At 29.0% G+C, this 15,464-nt stretch overlaps 1 protein-coding gene across 3 annotated transcripts; it reads left to right on the forward strand.

The window, feature by feature from the left end:
- Positions 1 to 13,304, forward strand: LOC113365762 (glycerol-3-phosphate acyltransferase 1, mitochondrial-like). 3 transcript variants are annotated; one of them, XM_026607300.1, is made up of 15 exons: positions 1 to 252; positions 7,571 to 7,841; positions 7,922 to 8,101; positions 8,205 to 8,464; positions 8,569 to 8,808; positions 8,888 to 8,968; positions 9,135 to 9,241; positions 9,312 to 9,547; positions 9,693 to 9,882; positions 10,067 to 10,251; positions 10,325 to 10,472; positions 10,825 to 11,018; positions 11,702 to 11,859; positions 12,310 to 12,470; positions 12,995 to 13,304. In XM_026607300.1, exons 2-15 carry the CDS (start codon positions 7,581 to 7,583, stop codon positions 13,195 to 13,197), a joined length of 2,604 nt encoding a protein of 867 aa, XP_026463085.1. In that variant the 5' UTR covers positions 1 to 252; positions 7,571 to 7,580; the 3' UTR covers positions 13,198 to 13,304. The 3 variants fall into 3 exon arrangements, with proteins under 3 accessions (XP_026463085.1, XP_026463086.1, XP_026463087.1); XM_026607301.1 differs by lacking the exon at positions 1 to 252 and adding an exon at positions 6,152 to 6,211; XM_026607302.1 differs by lacking the exon at positions 1 to 252 and adding an exon at positions 7,227 to 7,263.
- The last annotated feature ends 2,160 nt before the right edge of the window (positions 13,305 to 15,464 follow it).

Genomic DNA, 15,464 nt, shown 5'->3' on the forward strand with positions numbered 1-15,464 from the left:
AGGGGTTAAAGTATTTGACAGTTGCAGTAACGTTACATGTGCCTTTTAATCTACTTGTATATTTATGTTTACTAAATAAAATTCATGACAATAACAAGCGGCAATAATTTCAATATTTTTTACGTTTTTTTTCATTTCGACTGAACTAAGGAAACTGAAATAATAAAGTGAAGTGTTTGGTTATATTGTTAATTATAGTGTACAAATACTCATGCGATCAAAACTGCAAAGTATACATACATCAAGTTATTGGTGAGCATTTAATAATAATTTTTAATGTCATACATTTCGATACTTCAAAAAGTTCACAGAAGCCTTTATAATTTTTATCCTCAACATATTTTTTATACTTGTGCATATTTAAGTACTGAAAACAATGAAGAGCAAACGTATAAGTTGTCAAAGTTTGAAAGAAAAATGTCAGGTATCATTTAACTTAACCTAACCTAAATTTGAATTACAACGCAAAATCCCACACAGATTATAATTTTGCATAGAAATATATGCAACATAATATATTTTACTTTCAATTAACGCTATTCATAATTTGCTTGCGTGATTGTGGTTATTAAATTTCATACTTGTCAAAAATCTTGTTTTACTTTGAATAAAATTGATGTTCATTACATAAATCATTGTTATTTTTATTTTTCTACATAAATAAATTGCATTTACAAAATTTAATAAAAATCATGTTTAAATGTGAATCAAATTTGCTCACTAGCACTTTATAAGGTATGCTTATTGTGCATTTTTTGTAATATATCATATGAATTAACTTGAATACTCGAAATATCTTCAGATTTCAACTAAATGCAATACAAATAAGAATCTACTTAGCACGTTTTTATTGTACAATACATGACTGGAACAATTTAAACTCTTCACTTATTTTTCCAATCAAAACAATATTTTGATACTGTAATATTGTCTAGTATTGATGTCAAATTTCGAAATGTTAGAAAATTTCAGCTCAGAATTTAGAAAAAAAAAACTCATATGTTAGATTAGACAACAATGAAATATTTTCGGGCTCTCCCGTTTCGAGATCTCCCGTTTCGAGATCTCCCGTTTATTAGTGGTTAAATCTACAGGATTTGAATCAAAAGTTCCAGGTTCAGTACCCGCTTTGGACAGTCTGGTGTAAAGCAGTAGTGATGTCGATTTTCACTTGGAAATATAGATAGCAATATTGATGGAGCCGGCATTGCTCCATCAATAAAAAAAACATCAATTTTATAGAAATTGTAATAATAAATTCATTATGCTGAGATTTCTGGGACAACCATTTTTGTTGATATCTATAAAATCAGGTTGTTTAAGAATTTAGCACCAGAGCTTATAGGACAGATTGAGTTATGATTGCTATATACAAACAATATTTAAAAAAAATTAAAACCCATATGAAAACTTTCTACTTGTATATATTCGTCAGTTTTTACTCTTTATCAAGCATATGAAACGTTCACAATGATATTTAATTTATTCTATCAATTAGTAACATGGTTTAATTCTACCATTCACTAAAATTATCATTATTGTCATTGTTTCTACCACTTTCATTTTGCAAAATATGGTTTTTCAAAAAGGAAACTTTATTGATATGAACGACTACAATGTGATTTTTGATTTTTCACTTTCATTATTATATAGTAATTTTTTCATCTGACTTTAAATGGTCAATAAGTAAAACTGTAGGAAAAAAGACTTCAAAAATACAAAATTTTCTGACCATTATCAGAGGTGAAAATCGACATATGTTAATGTAACCTGAATTTCTTTTTCAATTTTGCTGTGGCATTGTTGTCGTGTAGTTCTGAGGAAAGTAGGATTGGATGATCCTCAAGGCGGCTTTTGTAATTGTCTGAATGTATTATTATTTTAACGTTTATTGCGTATGTGATCGTCTTTATATATTAACAATTCGAATAACAATGTTTAATCTACCATTTTCTGGTATCATCATTATTGTTATTGTTACTTATCTTTTATTCATTTAAATATCTTAAATATTTTTAAAATTGTTTGCAAACTATGGTATTTCCAAGCGGAAGCATTATTAACTTCCATTAATCGAAAATGAAAATTTTTATACATTTTTACGTTTTAAAGGTTTCTGAACATTTTGGCATACCTTAGGAAAAATGGATGTGTGTGCGTGTGTGTGCGCGGATACAAATTTTCGTCGACACGATTTCGGGAATACGATTCAACCGATTTCATTGATTCAAAAAACATTCGATTCCTATTAATAAGGAGACGTGGTGAATAGTTTTGGCATAGACAGGTCTAGCCGTTTCGAAGATACGGGGCAAAGTGTGCCAAAAACGGTAACTCAGTTCTTAAGAGAACGGAGCGTCCGATTTTAATAATTAAAAAAACATTTTACTTGTATTGACAAGATAGGTTAAATTTTTGGGAAAGCAGGTCTAGCGGTTTCGGAGATCTGGTAAGTAGTTTTACTGTCTACTATATTATTGTCTAGGCATTTCACATTTTCTTACATAATACATACATTTTTACCTTTTCCTAACATATTACATGTTTTTGTGAACGGCAACAATATGATTTTAAAATTAATAATTCTAAATGTAATTTTCTAGTGAATATGAAGTCAACGCATGAAACCTTGGCATTGGATATCAATTAATATATCAATTAGATGATAATTGGTGAAATAACCTGAATAATCTTCTATATGATCATATATCATGGAGAGATATCCAGAGATTATCAATTTTTTAATGTATTTAACAAAGCATTTTTTTCATTATTGTTTCTAATAACCTTAGGATTTAAAGATTCCCAACACGTTTTAACTGTAAATACACATCAAACATTTCAGTAACCTCACCATATGCATTAGTAGTTTGTAACGTGGTGCGAAATTTATCATTGAATGCTAGACAAAAGATCTCCAATACCAATGAAATAATTCATCAGTATGGATGAAGCATTTCAATTATAGGCCAGTGACTGGCTTATTCATGACACACCGCTCATGTTTAACACTTTGTGAAGGTAAAAAAAAAAATCAGAAAAGAAAAGCACCTGTTATATGTTAAATTTATAACTCCTTGTTTAAGGGGGGCTTTAAAAAAATCGATTTTTTATTGCTAAAATTTCTTCCAAAACTAGTCAAAAAAATATATTCCTAAAATTTGAGAAACAAATTCAAATTATTTTCGGAATTACAGAAGAAATAGTGATCAAGCGTCAAGCATGTATACGAGCAAAACGAAAACTTCGACGCGCGATTTTTCGGTTTTGAATTTTTTCGGTTTTGAATTTTTTTGATTCTTCCTAAGTGGCGGGAAAGATAGAAGAAAAACTAAACGTCCTATCGAAACGAGACAAAATTCATTGTATTTGGGATTAAATTCTATTCTAATTGAACCTAAAAAAACTAAAAAATAGTTATAATTAACCCACTTTTTAAACAATCTAAAGTGAAATTTTGTATCAAAAAACGTGATTTTTTTTTCAAGCTGTGAAAAATTGGTGAATTTTTCATTTTTGTCTGGATTTTTTAGGTTCAACTAGAATCTATACTATTGAAAATACATATTTGTTTTGATTTTTTGTTTCGGATGGAAATAGTTTTTTTTTATATATTTTTAACAGCAATCAGAACCTTACGTCCTATGAGCTATTGGGTTGAAACTTCTTCTTACTTCGTATTTTTAGATGGTAACCAAATGGTTAATCTATCCATATTTGATGATTTTTGTTATTAGAATTATTCTAATCGGGCTGACTTTTTATTGGTGCAGCAATGCCGGGCAAGGGCTATTTTCACTTGGAAACATATTGCTATCTATATTTCCAAGTGAAAATCGTTGTCACTGCTGCCTGACAACAGGCTGCTCGAAGTGGGTATCGAACCCGGGACTTCTGAAATAAGCCCCGTCGCTCTTAACCGCTTACCTACGGGCGAGGGATGTAATTAGTGACCTGCATCTGTTGCATACCCAGCATATTATGTCATATATTCCAATGAAAAAAATCCAGAAGAATGTTGAAATATATAACAATAAATCCTGAAAGTTTCGTTTCAATTAAATATTTATTTCCTTCCCTAAAATTCCTCAAAAAAAGCGATTTTTTGAAGCCACTAAAGCAGGCTCCCCCTTAATTTAATCGTTTTTAAGATCAATAGGAAAATTTATCGATGATAATGATGATTTATTACAATTTATCAGTTATTCAGATAAGTTTAAAAAATTCCAAATTTAAAATTAGACAATTAAGATAACAATTGCATAGTATTATCTTCTCTGCAGTCAAAACAACATTTATAAAAATTTGATCAATTTGAGCTGATCTCTTGTGAAAGATTTTATGATTAATTACTCAAATAAGAATTGTTTACTCCAGAAAATCCGACTTGCTAATGTTATATATTATTTCGACGTTTCAAGCTGTTGGCGCTAAAATTGGAGAAAAGTACGAATTTTTGTGTTTTTGAATGAACGTTTTCTCAAAAACGCCTGAACTGGTTTAAAAAATTTAACAACCATTCCTAAAACTCCATAAGGACTCTCGTTGGTTAGTTTTGCGAGTCCATCAGCTGAGCCGTTTCTTTGGAATTAGCAAAAAAGCGCAAAATCCCATTTTGTCCAAGTTTTAGTAAAAAAAATCCTGAACCGATTTTGAAAATTTGTACAAAAAATATCGTTTGGAAATTTGTGCTATTACTGGCACCAATTAGTTTTCTTAATTAATTGTTGAAAAAAATGTGATTTTGATTAAAAAGAAATTATGATGGTAGAGGTCATGGTCTTAACGAACATCTTTAGATATTTGAACCTAGGAAATAATTGGTTTAATTATTTAATTATAAAAATAAATTAAAGTTTGGAATAATAAGCCTCAAGTATCTATCTCAAATCCTAATTTCTATTGATTATGTAGATAAGTTTCAGAAATCTAAATTTGAGATCATTAAGGGTATAAAAGTATTATTTGTTTGTCGTCAGACAGCGTCCATAAAAATTTGTTGAATTTCAGCTGATTTCACGTAAAAGAACTTTTTTTTTCTAGTTTGGTTACAGTTTGCAAGAGTTATGTTTTGTAAATTTTTCTTTATTTATTTAAATTATTGGAATTTTTTTTAGAGTATCGACGATAAATTGAATTTGCTGCATAAAAGTCTATTTAGTTCGTTATGTTTGAACTTGATTTCCGCAGTTTCAAGTTAAATACCATTCCTGGCAATAATTACCGCCTGATATGATAATTTTCCTAATAACTTTGTTTATACTTTTATTGTTGTAAGTTTCACATATTAACGAGGCACTAATTGTAGTTCTATTACTGATAACACAAAATTATCTAAAATAGATTGCATTTTCTAAGATTAAATATTCCCCAATTATTTTTTAATAGTTCTATTTCTGATATGGTTTTTAATCGCTTCAAATCTTTTATGCACTGTTTTTATTTATCGTTTTTATCGCGTATCGCATATCTATCGTGTGTTTTAGCGACCTTTAACTTTTGACTTTGAACTCGAATAAAGATTATAAATAATATTTTATTCAGATATTCTTCTACCTTGCGCAACATACAGTTACTATATGGTTTGTTTCTGCATATTCATAACATACGGTTGCCGCAAGTTCAACATTGAACAATCAGTTTGCAATGAATATATCAATTGGCATTACAATTTTCCAATAGAGTTTGTTATGTTTATAACGTACATATATGCTATTTCAATAAATGCTTGTTGAATGAAAAGGAAATTTATTGTTGTTTTTGGTGCATTGTTTTGGCATTAGTGATAAAAACTTAAATGAAATTTGTGTGTTTATAATGTGATTTTTTTAATTAAAAATTATTTTTATCATTCTCTGGTGTATGTTAAGTTGATCAAATTAAACATGAAACCTCGTCATCGAACATTAATTAATTATTGATTATAAAATAATATTTTGTGAAATGACCTACAAACTCAAAATCATTTGCTTAAACAATATTTATCACTACATAAAAAACATGTTATGAAATATTACGTTGATTAAGTTCTGTACACTTTGCTATATTATTTAATAAATATATTTTTTATTTTAATTGTGATTAAAAACTTTTATCGTGTAATTGCTAAACTTAATTTCGATTATTTTTTTGCTAACGCTATTTGCGGAATGGCAGGAGTTATAGAAGTTGCCATATGTTTGGCTATTCTTTACTGGCTATTCAACGCAAGGTAATATAAATTTATAGTTTTATAATATATTAAACATTAATAATATTAATTCAGGATGTATGTATTGTAAAATAGCGCGTTTAGGCACTGTTAAAACTTTTTTTGATAGACTTAATGGTAACGATATGAATTTAACATAACTATATATTACTATATAGTCCAGTCTTTTAAATATCTCGGTAAGAATCTAGGAATTCGAGATACCCAGCTGCAAGTCTGTAAATACTTTTATATTGACACTCTAAAGTTGTCTCAAAACCTACATATGGTAGGGTGTCGATACCACCCTACCACAGGTAACATACCACAATATGTAGGTTTTGAGACAACTTTAAAGTGTCAATATACAAGTGTTTACAGACTTACAGCTAGGTATCTCGAATTCCGAGGTAAACTTACCAGAATGACTGGACTAATATACTAACTATATATTCTACTATATACTAAATTAGTATATAGTAGAATATTAATATGTAGTGAAAATGGCTCATCTGTAGCTTTTTCATAGGGAATATATGGGGACAAAATTATATCATATGTAAAATGTTACAAGCTTTGGAGAGCAAACTATATTTTCACTGAGAATTTGTACCTGTTTTGAATTATTTTCTTGACTACTGAAATATGATAACCTATACTATTATATTTTTTTGGTTGGATTTTTGGAAATTATTAATTAAAGTGCAATAGTTCATATTTGTATGATATGCTTCAATAGTTTAGTTTTCTTCAATATATGAGTTTCTTCTCGTATAACGAGAAATATTTAAAAAAACTAAATGAATTAATATATTCAATTAATAATGCTGGATTTGAGAATAAAAACTAGATAACATTGTATCATGAATGTCATATTAATTACTTTTAATTAATCAATCAATAGTTGATTGATTTAATTGACTAAATCAATCAATAGATAATAGCTTTTGATGTTGAAATGTATGGATAAGTACTTAGACAAGCATGACATCAACTAAAGAAGAAAAAAATTGAAGTATCTTAAATATTTCAGACGTTTTAACCTATGTTATCTACAATAATAGTACGAAAATGTAAAATATTATTTGCACGTAACACTACAAAACTGTTGCTAATAACTTCTTAAATAGATTTTTTTAAATAAAAAATTGAGAACACAGAATACACGATTCATTCAAGGCAAATTCGGTCTCTGTATCCAAATAAATTCTGTAAGACACTCTCCGAATTGAATAGAACTTTAAAATAATTACCTTCTTTTTGTTTAAGAAGATTTTCTTGAAAATAATTTCGAAAACCATTATTATCCACATCGATTGTCATACATAGGTTTTACATCAGTTGATACAATTGATTATTAATTATCGAATATTTTCTCAGAGCGACAGCAATGGTAGGTGTAGTGGCAGAGCGAATGTGGTCTGCTCCCTCTGGGAATGCCAGCATGGAGTGCAATGAATTGCGTTCTGCTGCGGCTTTACGAAATATTTCTGATCAAAAGAGGAAGAGGCGGATGATGGACAAGGATTGCGATTTGAAGATACGCGAAAATCTTTTATACCAGATAAAAGAACAGCCTCCTACACGGTATAGTTTACCTTCGAAGCCTTTAACTGGATTTGCTTGCAAGGATTGTTCTCCTTCTACAGCTGTAAGTGATAAACTCTTCTTTTCTAATACTTCCAATGTTTTTTTTTATTTAATTTAATGTATTATATTTTTTTTTTACAGAAATCACGGGTCGATCCAATACTAAGGCATAGTAAAGTCGTAAGGGATGTTCTTCGTGGTGCTGGTAATGGAGTACCATATAGTACCCAAGGTTCGCACTCATTTTTTGCGACATGGGCACCCCATATAGCTCAGGCTCTAGCTTGCCGAAAATTTCCTTATCCACAGGTTTCTGGAATGGTAAGTTATACAGAGAACCTAACAATACATATTACATACAAATAGAGCAAAAATTTAAAAATTGAATGCCAGTTATTTGATTTAACTTTTTTGTTATTTGTAGGTGCTCGGAACAGAGCGATTAAATCGTGCTCTAGATCAAGCGACCTTGGACACTTTACATGAAGAAAAACTTAAGAAAAAGGAACCAACTGATAAAGATAGCAGTTTCGATGCTGATAGCTCATCAGACGATTCTACATTTTCATCAAATTATTTAGATTTCAACAATAAACGAATTAAAGAAATAAGGAGAAAGCATGAGGAACGAGCAAAGCGAATATTGCTTGATATGAGAAGCAAACTTTCTGATATTATGCTTAGGTACTAATTTGTTATTAGAAATCATTAACAATTGATTGTGCTATCACATGTGCTATATTTTATATGAATGTATTTGAGTTAGTATAACGCAATCTATATTTTAGAGTTACTTCCTGGATGCTATATAAATTACTGCCTTGTTTCTTACGTGGTGTCGCAGCTCACCCAGCACAAATTGATATGCTACGGGATGTTGCCGAATCTGCAAAAGACACACCACTTATTTTCATGCCTCTTCATAGAAGTCATCTTGATTATATTCTTATCAGTTTTATTCTTTTAAATAATAACATTAGATCACCACTTGTGGCTGCTGGCAACAATTTGCGTATACCGTTCTTTGGGTTGGTTTTTCTCAATTTTGTTTACTATGATCTATTGTAGAATACATATTAAATTTACTTTTATTTTATATGTTTTTAGATCATTATTGAGAGGTCTTGGAGCGTTCTACATAAAAAGAAGAATTGATCCAGCAGATGGAAAGAAAGATCATGTTTATCGGTATATTTAATTTTAATTCATTGATTTGTACTACAATGAAATATTTAATACAAGATATAAATATATTAATATTAACAACTGCAATTATATAGAATAATAAATAGAGATTTTGTTGAATAAAAAAAATTATATGTGAATATCTATAATAATTAAATTATTATTATAGAGCTGTATTACATACATATTTGCAAAAGTGTCTTGGTGTCGGACACAATGTTGAGTTCTTCATTGAGGGAGGCAGAACAAGAACTGGAAAACCGTGTATGCCAAAAGGTATTATTGAATGTCACACAATTATATCCTAAATAATATTGGGAAATCAATAATTATTAATTATTCTCAGGTGGTATTTTAAGTGTCATTGTTGATGCTTATCTGGATGGAACAATTCCGGATGCCCTTTTAATTCCAGTCTCAGTGCATTATGAAAGACTGGTCGATGGTAATTTTATTAGTGAACAGCTAGGACGTAGCAAAAGTGCAGAAAGTTTCAGTTCTGCTGTTCGTGCCATTTGGACTACGCTACACAGTGATTATGGAGTAATGCGTATCGATTTTAATGAACCTTTATCAATTAAGGTATGATTATTTCTTTATTAATCAGCCAGTATCACTAAAACAATTATTTAAAAACTTACATAAATCTGTACTGATCATGATGGTGGTTGATTGCATTGGTTTTATAACATATTCAGTGCTTTCATAATAATTTATTTTAACACAGGATCTAATTGAGGCTTTTAGGAGTCGTCAGCAATTAGAACAGCAAAGACAACTGACAGAAATTGGAAGTATTAACCCTGCTGATAGATGTTTACGTCATGAAACATCTACTACTAGTTTATATGGGACAGATGTTGTTCAGGAAGAAATTAGAACTCTTGTTGATTCCATTGGAAGGCACATTGTTTATGGTAATAAAGTAGGAAATGAAATCTCTGATTTGTTTACTGATGATTTTATTTTAATTAGTACCAATTGAAACTAATTTTACTATATATTTCTTTTTAATTCCAATAAACTTCTTAATATTTTCAGAATTTGTTATAAAATATGGATTTGTAATGTATATTTAAAAAAATATATATCTATCTTTAGATAGTGCAAAAGCAACAGCAGTTATGTCAACAAATGCAGCAGCATTTCTTCTACTGACTCGACATAGAGATGGGTGTTATTTGGAAGAACTGGCCACAGAACTAGACCAGTTGCGTATTGAATTAGAATCAGATTCTAGAAATTTAGGATTTTCTGGACAATCAATCGATGTTCTGGATTATGCTGTAAGTGTCTGATAGTAATGTATATATAATATAATACCATATATCAAGAAAATAATGAATGTAATTTATACAGGTGAGTTTACTAGGTTCAGATTTGATAGAAAAGAGAATAAAAAATGATAAGGTCTATGTTAAACCAGTAACTGCCCTTCCAAATGTTATAGAACTATCATATTATTCAAATAGCCTTACTCCATTCTATGCACTGAAATCAGTTGTTGGTAAGTGAAGGAATATTTTAATTAAAACAGATTTATAGCGATTCTTACATCTATATTTGTCAGAATTTTTATTAATTAGCAATATATAGCGGTGCAGATATTATTAATAGCTTCTAAGAGCTATAAAAAAGTAATACATTTTAAAAAAATCATCATTAGATATTAAAAAGTTCTCAAAAGCTAATATTGGTACTACAAAATAATATTTGAACTACGAAATCAAACTCAATATTATATTTTTTTAATACTGAGGATACAAGTATAGTTTGAGACAATTTTTATGGTTATGCCAATATTAATATACTTATTATTTTCAATGTTATATTTAAAATTCACTTCAACATTTCTCTAGTAACTTGTATGGAGTATCTTCAAAATCATAACAATGGGCTAGTGATGCAGCATGATCTCATAAATATTTCATTGGAACTTTGTGATATGCTGCGATATGAGTTTATTCTTAGTAAGCCATGCCAAAACTTGGAAAGGTTACTTCTTGATACTATTGATACCTTATGTGGCAGCGATATTTTGATTGTTCCACAGGTAATACTCGATTGCATTTTGTTTTTTTTAAATTTAAATGTGTACTTAATACTTGTTTTAAAGTTGTACAATATTCGAATTTGTTGCCGACATGTCGACTAAAAATAGTAAAAGTATAAATGTTTATTTGTAGTAGTTTTGACACTAGATGTGTGTCATCATTTAGTAGGAGAAAAACTCAAAAATATAAGATTTAAATAAATACAGAATCATTATCCCAAAAAATACAGTTTTTGTACAGTATTTGTACATTTGTACTTTATTTTTTTAACATCTGTTTCTAAAGCTTTATAACGAAATATTATTGTTATTGATTTGCAAATGACTTGTTTTTCTTTCATGAACATATACAGGTCTAAACAGAATTGACGAAATGATAAATTCTTTGAAGAAAATTAAGTAAAAAATTAAATTTAAGACTACATCTTGAAATATTTTAGCCCAGGATTTTTAATACAAAGACGTGCAATTAATTAAATTATTTGTTCTGCTTAAGTTTTTAGTAGTAAAGTCTGTCGTAGTTTGAAGCACATATACAAATTGTTTTGTATGTCTACTAAATTCGATTTTGACTACTGATCAACTCTTAATTTTTATCAAAATAATTATGTATCAATTTCATTAAAATGATTATGGCTTGCTTTTATAATATATATTTTTATAATGGGATTTCTTTTGTGCAGAAATTTTATACAGATGATGAGAAATGGAGTAGAAGGTGTGCAGCTACTTTAGATATCTGTGATAATTCAGATGATGATTCATATAATGGATATGAAGGAGGAGATGCTAGTTCTCATGAGATAAAAGTGGGCACAAGTGCACAAGCTTTGCAATCTAGGTGAATTTCAAAGTTTTTTTTTATTTTAAATGGCCTATATAAAAATATAATATAAATAGAGTAATAAATTTCTTTTTATTTAAATATTTGTTAAATGCTTTGGAAGATATTTATTTGTTCTTGAAATATGTTGAAAATTGTATTATAGGTATGAAAACCTATACTATGGTTTTATATTTTTAGCTATAGGTTTTACATGAGAGTTCTTTTGATCAAACCACATAGTGCATCGTAATTGCATGAATCCTAAAATAGTACTTTTAATAGAGACCATAAATAATATTTTTATATTTTGTTAATTTGTATATGTTTGACAAAATTCACACAACTCTTAATTTTTACACATATCAAGAAAATAATATTTAGCATGATGTGAAAGAGCTGAATCGAGAGATTTATTTCAAAATTAAAAATATATATGTTTATTTATATTTCATTTATACTTTGCAGAGCAAGTTTGGTGTCAGTTTTATCTCCGTTGATGAATGCTTATTTATGTACAGCAAAAACTCTAAACAAATTACTGGACGGACCAGTGGCTGAGGCAGAATTTATCCAACTAACACTTCAAGAAATTCAGCAACAAATAGAAAATAACTATTGTCAATACGGTTAGTAAATATACATGCCATAATATGTAACATTTAATATATATAAATATATATATATATATATATATATATATATAACATATAGGTAAGCTTGATAAGAAAGCATTGATTTGATGTTATTATAGTTTAGATTTTTTTAAAATATCGTTTTAACTCTCGAAACAACAAAGATCAATCATCTTTATAAGATTTTATCATATCTTTTGCTCTCCTAAATAACAAAAAGGATCTGATTATTTTTAGGATAGTTGATTATTTTTATTAATGCCCTAGTTATAGATTATTTTTTATATTTGGACAACAGAGGTAATGTTATTAACTACTAAACAAAAAACGTTGATCTTTATATGAAGTTAATTTATACATATGATTGATTTTTTTTAAGATAATACTGAAGAAATTTTTTAAACTGTTCAAGAGCATATTAATTTAATTTTTTTTTAACATATTACGCTTTCATATCAAATTTGTTGAAGCAGTTCCTTTTTGTGATCTGTGTATTTTATTATATATTATGCTTACAGGTGAGAGTGTATCTTCAGATAGTGTGCGAAATGCACTGAAATTATTTGCAAAATGGGGTGTTGTGGAAAACTGTTTTGCAACTGATTCATCTAAGAGAACAAAAATGTTAGCATTAAGCTTACACTGGGATACAATTGATGGTATTCAGACAATAATTGAAAAGTTGCAGCGTTATAACGTTCCATTCTCAAAAAAAAATTAGGTATCATATGAGTGTGTAATATAAATTAATAAATTAGATGTATGTAATGCTTTAAGAATATGGTGGCTGTATGAAGTTGAATCAAATTCTATAACGTTAACAAAAATAGAATAATTTTTTGTTTGTTTTTATAAAGATGACAAATTTGTTTTCCAGATAAGCGTCATCAACATTTATGAAATTATATCCTCGATGAGTATGAAAAGGTTATTATGAGTATGCATGCATGTATGTATGTGCGTATGCCCATGTATTTATGTATGTATGTGTGCATGATATATGTATATGTGTTATTATATATATGCATATATCGTATAAATGTATACAAACAAATATTCAATTTAATTGAATTAAATTAAATATACACTATCTTTATACTTTATTACTAAACTTATAAATAAATTTGAATTATAAAACAATGATTAGTTTTTTTTTTAATTTTAATTTCTGTATATATGCATTTATAGAAAGTTGCTTCATAATATAAAATAAACAGTAATAACTTTTTTTGCATTATATGCCTTTTAGTTTAAGTTTTTACCATTATCAAGACTTTATTTTCGAATGAGAAATAGTTGCGCATTCTGTTGGGCCAAGCACAATAACACTTCTATGCGAAGACCCCAACACTCATAATTTTAGTGTTATTTTATTTCCCATACAGATGGCATACATATATAGAAAAAAATAATGTTCAATTAATTTCTTTTACTTTTAAACTAATTAGGGGAAATAAATTGAGATTTTTGCCTTACATTTTGCAATGCATTGTGAAAAATGTATGGTATTTTAATTCATGTTTACCTTTTCGGAGGATCCGCTGAAATTTTATGTTTCACAACGGTTCTAGTCATTCCGAATTGTTTGAGACAAAAATAACTAGTAGTGTATGGCATCGTGCCTTCGCAAATTGCTAGAACTTTCCGAAGCGTAATGAGGTAATGTTCGAGGGATATTAAACGGTTTTAAATAGATTATTATTAGGTTGTCAAATATCTCCCTTCCGCTTTTTTGCTCTTGGTTTATAATACAAAAAGGCGGAAGGGAGATATTTGACAACCTATTATAAATACTGTAACATTGTCTAATAGAGATGGGTAACTCACTCCGGAGTTATCACTCAGATACAACTCCTCCCTCGGAGTGAATCCGAGTGGAGTTGTCTCACCGGATTAGTCATATCCGACTTCCGTAAACTGGTACTATAAATCTGTTACTGCGTTTTGCTTTGGGAAGGAAGCTGTCGCTTTCTCGTCTCGGAGGCAGTTTTATGACCTTTTAGGTATACGTTTTTTTTCCAGAAAATACAAAAATATAACTTCAACGATACAGAACAATGAAATTGTGTTCAAGTGTGAATAGCTCCAATGTATAATTTATTGAATAGTAAGGGGTCATATTTCTAACTACGACAATCTTTGGCCGTGAATGACAGCAATGAGGAATATACATACCGAAAAATACACAAAACAAAATACATTTAATCTATATATATATATATATATATACTAGTAAACCCGACGAACTCCGTTTCGCCACAAGATGGTTTCGTGAGATAGATGAAGAAATCTTTTGTTTGTATAACTGCCCATGTAAAAATCAATGATTTTCTAAATAATCTATTTGAAATTTATCCCGCAAACACTAAGCGATTGGCCTTGCGACTTATTATTGCGAACACAAGGCGAACTGGAAATTGCAATCGTTTGAAGTCAAACGGAAGACCAGTCGGAATCAGTGGTATTCAAAAATCGCCAGCAATTTTTGATTGAATGGTGAAATTCAGTGCGTGTACATCATTATTCTTTGCGGCCAGAATTGCTCGTTGACTTAACCAAGCATAATTCTGGTAATTTTAATCTAACTAATGTGATTACTTGAATTTTTAATTACGGCGCGTGAAGTTCCAGCAGCTTAATTTTCTTAGCTATAAACCTTGCGGAGCCCGAAACTTTTCCAACGAATGCAAAATTGTGGAAATCGGTTTGTGCGTTCTGGAGTTCGTCAGGAAAGAAAACCCGACTTATTATATATATATATATATATATATATATATGTATATATATATATATATATATATATGTAGATAATCTATTTGAAATTATTTAAAACAATTGTTGATTATTTTCATTACTCGAATTTTTAATTACGGTGCGTGAAGTTCCAGCAATTTGCATTAGGGCACGATGCCATGCACCACTAATTTTCTTAGCTATAAACCTTGCGGAGCCCGAGACCTTTCCAACGAATGCAAAATTGTCGAAATC

The sequence above is a fragment of the Ctenocephalides felis genome, unplaced genomic scaffold, assembly GCF_003426905.1.
Source record: "Ctenocephalides felis isolate EL2017-DRISC unplaced genomic scaffold, ASM342690v1 CF-g0.4_SCAFFOLD_01170, whole genome shotgun sequence".
Lineage (NCBI taxonomy): Eukaryota > Metazoa > Arthropoda > Insecta > Siphonaptera > Pulicidae > Ctenocephalides > Ctenocephalides felis.

What these genes read in the sequence shown, in the direction of transcription:
- LOC113365762 (XM_026607300.1), top strand. Translation starts at nt 7,581, where the DNA reads ATGGTAGGTGTAGTGGCAGAGCGAATGTGGTCTGCTCCCTCTGGGAAT. An exon ending in TGGAAGGCACATTGTTTATG is followed by an intron (nt 9,883 to 10,066) that starts GTAATAAAGTAG and finishes ATCTATCTTTAG; the next exon opens with ATAGTGCAAAAGCAACAGCA. An exon ending in ATATTTTGATTGTTCCACAG is followed by an intron (nt 11,019 to 11,701) that starts GTAATACTCGAT and finishes TCTTTTGTGCAG; the next exon opens with AAATTTTATACAGATGATGA.